Source organism: Ixodes scapularis, unplaced genomic scaffold, assembly GCF_016920785.2.
Source record: "Ixodes scapularis isolate PalLabHiFi unplaced genomic scaffold, ASM1692078v2 PGA_scaffold2__306_contigs__length_199485367, whole genome shotgun sequence".
In the NCBI taxonomy this organism is placed as follows: Eukaryota; Metazoa; Arthropoda; class Arachnida; order Ixodida; family Ixodidae; genus Ixodes; species Ixodes scapularis.
Window position 1 is genome coordinate 35,637,092 of NW_024609857.1, and position 9,749 is coordinate 35,646,840.

General features: G+C 45.2%; 1 protein-coding gene across 1 annotated transcript; it reads right to left on the reverse strand.

Annotated features, from left to right (window-relative positions):
* Window positions 1-5: 5 nt before the first annotated feature.
* LOC8037658 (peroxisomal targeting signal 2 receptor) lies at window positions 6-8,352 on the reverse strand. The gene is made up of 10 exons (XM_029966053.4): window positions 7,829-8,352; window positions 7,561-7,736; window positions 7,431-7,466; window positions 6,874-6,951; window positions 6,683-6,791; window positions 5,473-5,579; window positions 5,303-5,416; window positions 4,844-4,899; window positions 984-1,083; window positions 6-143 (listed from the first exon to the last, which is right to left on the reverse strand). The coding sequence occupies exons 1-10, from the start codon at window positions 7,941-7,943 to the stop codon at window positions 75-77; spliced, it is 960 nt and encodes a 319-aa protein (XP_029821913.1). The 5' UTR covers window positions 7,944-8,352; the 3' UTR covers window positions 6-74.
* Between the last annotated feature and the right edge of the window lie 1,397 nt (window positions 8,353-9,749).

The following is a 9,749-nucleotide window of genomic DNA, read 5'->3' on the forward strand; positions in this document are numbered from 1 at the left end:
TGAGGTTTGTCACAATGGTCACTTTTATTTTGGTCTGTACACAAACATGTTAAGGGGCGAGTATGCTGGGATGCCTACGTGGGCCGGTAGCTCTCGGGCAGTTGCGAAATGCAGAGCGTCTGATCCCAACTGCAGTCGGCAATCTGAAAGTGCAAGCTGCTTCTGAGGCCTCTGTTGCTCGAACCCAGGCATGACCCAGCCTTGTCTACCACTTTGCACAAACTGTGGTCAGCGACGAGTTAAGAATTATGGGGGTGCTCTGCTTCCAGCGCGAGAGTCCTGCCTTTAATAGCACTGCCTCTCATGCAGAGTCCAAGACCAGCAGAAGGCAACAAACATGTGCTGGAGGTGGAGCTTCTACTGAATTCTTAGCCTGTCACTGACTATAAAGAAAGCTCTTGTGCTGAATGTTGCAAGCTTCCACACAATTACTACAGTCTGTGACAGGTTAAGGGTAAAGTGGAAACTCCTCCCAGCTCTTCCCACTTTAGCAGGGTGAATGCTAGAGAAGGGGTCTCCTCCTCTCTAGCATTCACCCTGCTAAAGTGGGAAGAGGTGGGAGGGACTTCCCCTGAACTTTTAGCCTGTCACCTACTGTAGCAGTCATGACAATTCCAACTATGGGACTTAATGGGCAGTTATTTATGGGGTGCACACTTAGTTCTTTTATATTGCACCACCTTGTAAATGCACAAAGATCCTTCAGAAATACCTACGTTCCCTAATGATGTTGTTTAAAACACCCCCAGCCTTTCTGTAGAAATAGGTACACACAGCTTCTACAAATGACCACTTAATTATCGGCACTGGCAGTCTTCCCACTATTGAGAAACCCCAAGTGCCCCTATAGCATTGAAGTTATCCTTTCCTACATTTACCTCAAGTGTGGACAGCCCGTGATGCTGGTATAGCATGCAGAAATGCACTGTGTACAATAGACACTTGCGGAGGCCAAGATGTAGGCATAGTAATGTGAAACCTACCTGGTCGGGTACATGAAGGTTGAAGTCTAGACCGTAGGTGAACTCCTTGTGGTTTTTTAGTATGAGCAGAGCTTCGTTAGATTTCTTCCAGTCCCAGACCCTTAAAAAAAGATATGGCAAATTGCTAAGCAATTGTGTTGCCTACGTTAAACGTTCTAGCATTACAAACGTCTATATTGCTGTTTAGCAGCACATCTAGCCTGTTCAGCGAGACGCCTACGTTCACGGTGCTCTATCAGATGATTTAATGCATGGCATAAGCAGACTTGAAATTATAAACCTGGAGATCTTCCAGAACCTTGTAACCTACTCATCCTCTCCCACATTGTCTCCTCCCTCCTGTTTGGGCGTACAAGTCCTCCCTCCTGACCACATGACCTCCCCGTTAACCAATCAGCATCGAGCACCTCACTCCTCCTCTCTCACCTATCAACCAATCAGAGCCTCGCGGCCATGCTTTCATCCAGGCTTCATTTTTGGCTTCAGGAAATGCTGAACACCTAGCCAGAGAATGTTTCACATTAAAAATACAGGAATGTGCTGTCTTGCTCTGTGTTTACTCCTGGAATCATCTTGAAACATGCAGACAGCATAACTCTTCTAGTAGCAAGGACATTTTGGGCATACAAGTCTTTCTATCACTCCAATGATAAGGCATGTAGTATAAATTTTTATGCAGTCTGGCTGGGAGTTCGAAGTGACTACAGTGCAATCCACTTATAATGATACTGTAAAGACCAGTTATAACTCGGGTTCGGAGTTTTCGGTTTAAACCGATAAAACCGATAACAGTACACCGAATTCATTTTCAAAAATTCGGTTTTAACCGAAAAAGGTCAGTTTTAGGTTTGGCATCTTCGATTTACACCGATAAAAAATATGTCGAATCAATTTTCTAAAATTCGGTTTTATTCGGCAAAGGTCACTTTGACCTTCCAGTCGTACCGCAGAGCCATGGCGAAAAAGTGGAACGACAGTGCCTATCGAAACGTGTATGAATGTATGGGATACAAGGGTGCCATCACGACGTTTTGGTTTAATGTGCACATCATTGATCGGAACGTGAAGTATGAAATGCCCCATGACTTCGCCATGTATGAGCGTGTTTTAAAACTCGTTGTAAGGAACACGACTTGAAGCAAGCTCTGCATGTTATGTTGTTTCATAACGTCGCACCGTGTCTCTTTTGGCGGTCACAACTGGTTGATTGGCCGATTTTGGCTAAGGCAGCGCTTCATCTCCTTCAGCCTGCCAATGTCCAGTGTTAGCGTTGAGAGGGCATTCTCGAAGCTCGGGGTCGTGTTGACAAGAAAGAAAGAGTGCGCATCAACGGGGAGTACCTGGGAAAGTACACGCGTGTGTAGTATAATAAGATCACATAATCTTGATGTACAGAAGGTGAAGTTCCATGATTTTTGGCATAGGCTTCATATCCGACTTATATGTACTCCTGTGTTTTTTCTTGTTTCTTTTACAGTAGCACACATTGGCCAAATAAAGGGACCATTTCTTTTTCATTTTATCTGTACCGTTATTCTTTGAGTGATCACAAATCTCAGAGCTACAAGGATCATCTGACCCGGTGTTCGTTGGTGTTTATTTTATATTCACTGAAAAAAGTCGAAAAAAAAAAAAATTGTATTTTAAAATAAACACCGAAAAAAGTATGCCGAAATTTGAAAAAATAGAAACCGAAAACGCAGAACCCTAGTTATAACGAAGTCAATGGGAATCGGAAATCACTTTGCTATATCCGCTATTTCGTTATAACCGACTTCATTAACGAAGTGCAAAAGGGAATGGGAAATCGTAATAACTTCCCTGTAGCTGCTATTTCGTTATAACCGACTTCGTTATAACCGGTCTCAACAGTATAGAGAAAATTCGAAAATGCAATCGTTACAATTGATTATCGTTGCATCTGGACTAGATACCCCAAGAACAAAAACGCATGGTCCCTTAGAAACTGATCATTATAAGCGGTACATCATTATATACGTGGATTGCACTGCCTATCTATATACTGGTTAGTATTCTGTCTCTTGAAGAACTAGATTAGCAGCTAAACAAAGCATGCTAGTAGGAAAAAACTACAAGAAAAAAAATGATCGCATCTCCACGTGGTGAATGATGTTGACTGGGGCGAAGCAGTGGTGGTGCTGATGATACTGATTTTGTTCATAGGTAGTGCTGATGGTGCTGATCTTTTATAAAATTTTTATTGCTCATAGGTAGTGCTGAGTTCCGGCTTGCGTTTCGACTTCATTATTACTGCTTTATGGTCGGTGAAATGCAGAGCCAGTGGTTCTTCAAGCTGATCAGCTTGGATCCGTTAGAAGCCGTGGGAATGCATCTCCACCACTTAAGTTAACGGTCCATGTCAGAAAGAGAATGTGTGGTATGGAACGTGGTTATATACGCATTTGAGCATTTGACCGCAGCGCCCTCTTGTCTATAAACGTTGAGCCAATGCATGTAAAGTTTAACACGATTATTTACGCATTTGACCGCAGCGCCCTCTCCTGTACAGACGTGGAGCAGCTACATGCAACGTTTCATCCATGACATCCCCAGCTCTTGAGTTACTACCACATCTCAGAGCCCCCTACTCGTCCCGCAGTCGTGGCCAAGTGGTTAAGGCGATGGACTAGAAATCAATTGGCGTCTCCCCGCTTAGGTTCGGGTCCTGTCGACTGCGCAAAACATTTTTTCTTTTTTTAAGAAGACAGATGGGATGGCAATCGATGTGAGCACGGACGCCGGACAAGGCTAGACCCTAAGGAGCTTCGCCCCTAAAAGCCCTCAGCGCTCGAATTGCTAGAAACCACTTTGCTAAGGAGGGTCACAGATGAATTGCTAATAGAATCTATGAGGCTGCAGCACCCTGAATGGGGCCCTGAAGGAGCAAAGTAATCTTGTTGAAATGTCAGCTGGTGGTCTGTTGCTCTCCAAAAGGTTAATTTTTGAGTTCAACAAGTGTGGACTATTACCATCAACCATGAGGAACTGTTCAAATGTATACGGCGGTGAAACGTAAAAAAATGACACAATGTCTCTATTAAAAGCCCGTGGTTCCAAACTGCCTTGACAAAACAACCTCTTGGACTCTCTGGCTTCGACAAGAGTAAGTTGAGTAGCATGATCGAAGCTCAAATGCTGAAGTTCCATCAAAAGTAGCAGATGTCCTGTTTCTGTAATGTCCCAAGAAAGATAGGCCATCCCTCACATGGGGCAATGGGTTAGGAAAATTTTTTACATGACGAAATTGCTTGTATTGGGCATTAACTATTATAAACTGCAGCAAAAACATTCACTTGAAAAACAAACATAATAACTTGGGTTACTTTCATCTCCAAAGTTGCCACAAGAACAACTGCGATCACTGTCAAATGACAGACCCATCCCAATGAACAAACAAATTGAATTTAGCTGATGGAAAGCTACCAGCCTTGCTCTTACATTTGTTTTTAGCAAGATCAATGCTAATGTAAGGTTTTGCTTGCATTCTTGGAATGCTTCAATAAGACACTTTCTACTTTTTTTTTATTTTTTTATTCTATAACACTGGCTTATCAATCTTTAAGAACCCCAGAACCTGCAACTTCCTGGGCATATTGACTGATAACAAAGTCTAGAACACTAAAATAAGATTACTGCTACCACGCAATGCATTATAATGAGGGACATGCTCTCATTATAAGACTAGGGACATTGAACAATAGGCCATATTTCTGTGTTACATTTTAAAAATTTTAAACTTTTGTTTGAGGTGAAAGAGCCTTCAATCAAGGGTGGGTTTTATGCAAGAGATTATGTTACTGGCTGTCATACCAGTGCTCAAAAAACCTTTGACCACTTACCGTGTCGAAAAATCGTAGGATGCAGAAGCCAGGGTGGACTCGCAGTGCGGCGAAAACTGGAAGAAAATATTAGTGAGACCACAGCTCCAAGCTTAGGTGCCTAGTCACCTTGCCGCTAAGCTCTCCCGAAACTAGGGCGATTCATATTACAAAAGTCTCCTGAAGAATGTTTTAAAAAAAGTAGGTTCTATATTACAGCACTGCACAAAATTAGATCCTTGGAATAGATATGCCAAACAAAATATAAAGGATAAAGCTGGCACAATAGGACAAATTTAACATGGACCCTATGGGTTCTGTAAGAGTTTTTTGCAATCTGCAGGCAAATTCATAGTTGGAGAGAACCCATATTTGTGAATCCCTCTGTTATGTAGTTGCCCCACACTGGAGGAACTACCGCGCCCCTTAGGACAAAGATGCAGGGTACGACCGAGCAGCTTGGTAAGAGTGCAGACTTACCTTCACTTTTCTGACTGCATAGCTATGTCCTCCGAGCTCGAACAGCGGGCGGCTGGCATTGCGCAAGTCCCATCCTCTGATAAGGCTGTCAATAGCTCCAGTGGCGAGCACGTGCTGCGAAGCAATGAATAAAATGCTTATACGATGGCAAACATACCTGGATTGGGTACCTGTTCGTATTTTGACCAATCGCAGCTCAGCACTTCGCATCCATGCGCCGGAATGGCAGCCAAGGGAGCAGGCTGCTGCAGGTTCCACAAGCAGAGCGAGCCATCACCTACAAAAAAAAAGAAAAGGAATTCACGTGGCAATGTCTTGAGAACCGCTCATCGGAGAAAGCACGCACCTCAGCAAATCAAGTTGCAGCACCTAAAGGAGCACTAAAATGCTTTTTGAGATCCTCGTTTTATGGTCATAGCTGAACCTACGAGCTTTAAGCATCCTAAAAAACCTGAAATGGCACTCGAGCGGCCAATTTGCATATCAAAATTAGTGATAAAAAATCCCGACATTTACCGTTGGTGCAGAACGACAGATGATGCTACCGAACCTTGTTGATTATGGTCGAATGGAGGACGGCACTTGTCAGCCACTCACGAGCGATGGGCTCCCATATGGACGAGCCCGCTCGTCTATGTGGGAGCCGATTGCTCGCGAGTGGCCAGCTTCAATTTCCAATTTTCAAAAATTTCACATATTTGTTATATTCCCAGTTCTGTAAATGCTTTAATTAGAAGAAATGAAATCTGAGAAATATATTTTAATTGTGAGTCATATATACAAGTGACCTGGAGGATACGGTACTCACACTTTAGAAAAATCTTGTCTTTTCTCAGAAGGATGCCCAAATGACATAGAACCCTTGAAATTGGAACGGTGATTAGCACAATGGCATGGGCACTTAGATTAGCTTCTGTTGTGACCAAGTAATACGGCATGGCCTTTTGTGCCGTATGGATGCTGACAATAAATTGTTGGAAGCTAGAAAAGTGATCTCCTCAGGACCATCGATTTTTCTACAAAATTTTGTCTTTTTACTTATGTTGAATATTGGAGTGTTTCGGAGAGAGAGAGAAAATAAATTAAGGTAGTGGAAAGATTGAAAATCGGATCCCCTACTTATAAAATAAAGGGTTAAAAACCAGAAATGGTAGCTGGTGGTTGCTGGAAGTTCCTGGAAACTGTAAGCATAACCCATTCAAAACTATTCCGTCAACCATAACTGTTTTATTTTTTTTTTTTATTAAATGAGCTTTTTGGTCTGCTGATCTGCAGAGCAAAACTTCCTACTGAAGCAGCGAGAAGGCACCGAGCAAGCAGCACATCGTAAGTACATGAGCATCAAAGAAAAAAAAGCCAGAGAGCTCTGACAGCGTGTACCTGACACAGACGCAAACAGGCCCGGGATACGGGGAGACCAGGCAACCGAGTAGACCTTGCTGGTGTGACCCGTGAAAGTCGACAGGAGGTTGCCTGCTTGGGGATCCCACTGCGTCGAGCATTGCAAACATGCACGGAACAATCCCAGGTGCGCTTGCGCAAGAGGTCATGCACACTGCTGGCACACTTACAACTTTAACAAGATGGTCCCACGATCCAGAGAGCAGCAGCTGCTCTTGGCGAGTCTGACTCCAGTCTACGGAATACACCTGAAAGTACAGGATCCACGGTTTAGTGGACGGCACACTTTTGCATTTTGTGCATGAAAACCCAGACTGACGAGCGTTTTCCAAGGGAAGGAAACAGATATGTTTTGTTGGTCTCTCTTTTCACTGATCGACATTTCGCATAGGGCTATTCAAAAATGTCCTTCATTGCTTTAACAATACTTTATCAGCGATTCACTGAAACTCAATCGAAACCAAATTTGATAATTTTAATATTTTTTAAGTCAAAATAAGCTTCTAGTGGAGACGTAGTAATAAACTTGGCTAGTTGGGATTTCTTTTGTTTTGTAGGAACCAGCAGAGCATATTAACTTTCTCTTCGTTGGTACAATAAATGAAGAGCTGGTGTGTCAACAAGCAGGAGAGGGGGCGAATTTTTCTCTCCTTCCCTCGAACTGTTTACTAAAAATGTCCCAAATGTCTCCACCAAACGTCGAAGCTGGCCGGGCGCTGTTCTTTACCTCTTTCGTGTGCCCTTTGAGGATCAATCGTGGCACCTGGAACAACAACAACCGAGCAAGATGTTACTTTCCTAGCGGCTAGGCACAGGGGAACGTACTCCACGACAAGTTGGCGTTTGATTCTCATTACATTTGCGCGATTGAGAGCGATGATAATGATGTTCCCATCGGCGCCAGCCCCGATGACGACGTCCTCCTCAAGTTCGCTCCAAGTGACATCGTACAGTCCGTACGGCCACTCGAACGCTTTGACAAGTCGGATTGGTGTTCCCGGTACGTAGTCAAGAATGAATAAAGTGCCCCGACCTAGAGACGAAAACAAACAAAAAAAAATCACCCCAATATAACTATATCTTAATTTAGAAGAGCCGTGTGGAATAACAAAAACAAGCGCGTACCTTGTATGCCGTAGTTCTGCGCTGTCGCGCACGCGAGCGTCGTCGGGTTGAAGGGGGAGAATCGCACGGAGTACCCGTGCCGATTAGTCGTGGCGTATCTTTCCTGCTGAATCATTTCCGCCTGTCACACACTCGCAGCTCGATGAGCATAATCGAAACGGCTAGGAAGGCGAGAAAATTGTCGGGCTGCCAGCCGCGCTAGCGGTCGCATTGCAAAGGCGCCAAAGTTTCGATCGCGGACACTGATCGTGATGTTGGGAGCGCGCGTACCGACATCTTCCTTTAGCCTTCTGCCATTTCGCTCTTCGACTGTATGGGCTTGGCCCGCTCAGTTTAAGCTGCCCTTTTAAAGGTGGGGGACCGGGATGTCTAAAAATTTCCTATTTCCGCCTAAAAAAAAAGCGGGCTCGCCCCGCGAAAAAATATCGCAAAAAGTGGAACGAGTTTATGGCTGCCGGTGGTCGAGTAGCGTGCCAATCGCGAAGCGTAGCTCTGCGTGCGTTCGTTTATTGCACTTTAAATAGGAGGAGTGTTAAAAAAAATAACGTTCACGAAAGAAAACAAGTGACTGACGTCCAACGAGGTAGAGGGCCTTAGAGTGATAAACTAGTATACCGTTCATCAGGCAAAAGTGACCCCCGATTGGCCGCCGCCATGTTGTACAATTTTGACCACTAGACACGTGACCAGGCCAAATCTATGACGTAACCAGACCAAATCTCTGGCGTCAACGAAAAGATGGCAGCGCCCAGTGCGTGTCGGAAGCGTTGTGGGCGTTGTGGTTGTGGGCGTTGATCGGAGTGTGTGGATTTCGTGAGCGGAATTCGGTTTTTGAGGGTTTTGTGTGCTCTCCCGCGTAGGAAGAAGGTGAAGTAGGAGGGAATGAGGCTTTTCTTTTTTATTTAATTCAGAGTAAGCCAGATTCGGTCCCGTGCTTCTCGTACGGGCTCGGATCACTACCTCGGACATCGCTCGGTCGTTCGAGTTTAATTAAAATATCCGCAATCGTTAACCACGGGACCTCCTCGATAATCGCTGAGTCGAACGATACGTCGAACCCATCCGGAACGCGGAGTCTAAAGGTATGTAGGACGTAACCAGAACGTGGAGTTCTAACGGTACGGCGGACGTGCCCGGGCAATTTTCTTAGCTCGACCGTCAAGATTCGCATTTGAAGCAGCGAGTGAAGTGTTGAAATCTCCGAACGGCTCGGTGCTGAGCTAACTACGGACCACTTCACTATGTGATCCGTAGTGACGTGAAAAAGACCGACGGCGGTCACTCCGGGCGGACGGCGGCTCCCGGCCGCCTGCCGGGTGCCTTCTGTGAAGGGGCCACAGTCGTGTAAGCAGTACTGTACCAGCTTCTCTTATAGCTATGTTGTTCTCGAGCAGCTTCCCGATCACTAAACCCCGCAAACGCGTGCCGAAATTTCAAAAGGTGTCTGCCAACCTGGAAAGCCTTGAACTCCCAGGGAATTTCGGATCATCTGGGAAAGTCAGGGAATCATTCAAAAAGTGGGCTAAATAACGGAAGACGACTAGTGAAAGCGGCATGGCGGTTGCTCGTCGGCACGGCCATGCTGAATGACATTGCCGAAATGTCATCCTTCGACTCAAAAACTCAAGGAATTTGATCAAAATAGTCAGGGAAAAACTTGAAAAAGTAGGGGAATTTGAAATCAGTAGTTTGTTAGACACAATGTTTGATTTTCTTGGCACTCCACGCGTTTTTACACACGACAGGCACACGCCCGTGTATCACACGGCAGCCAGGCCAAGCGGCTGCCAGCCACTTGTGCAAGGTCGATAAGACGCAAGCGTGGAACGCTTTCGGACTGCTGTAAATACACCAGCGGGAGCGTCCGGCCGCAGTCCGACTGCCCACGCAAGGACACCCGACACAGACTCTGCGTCCTGGG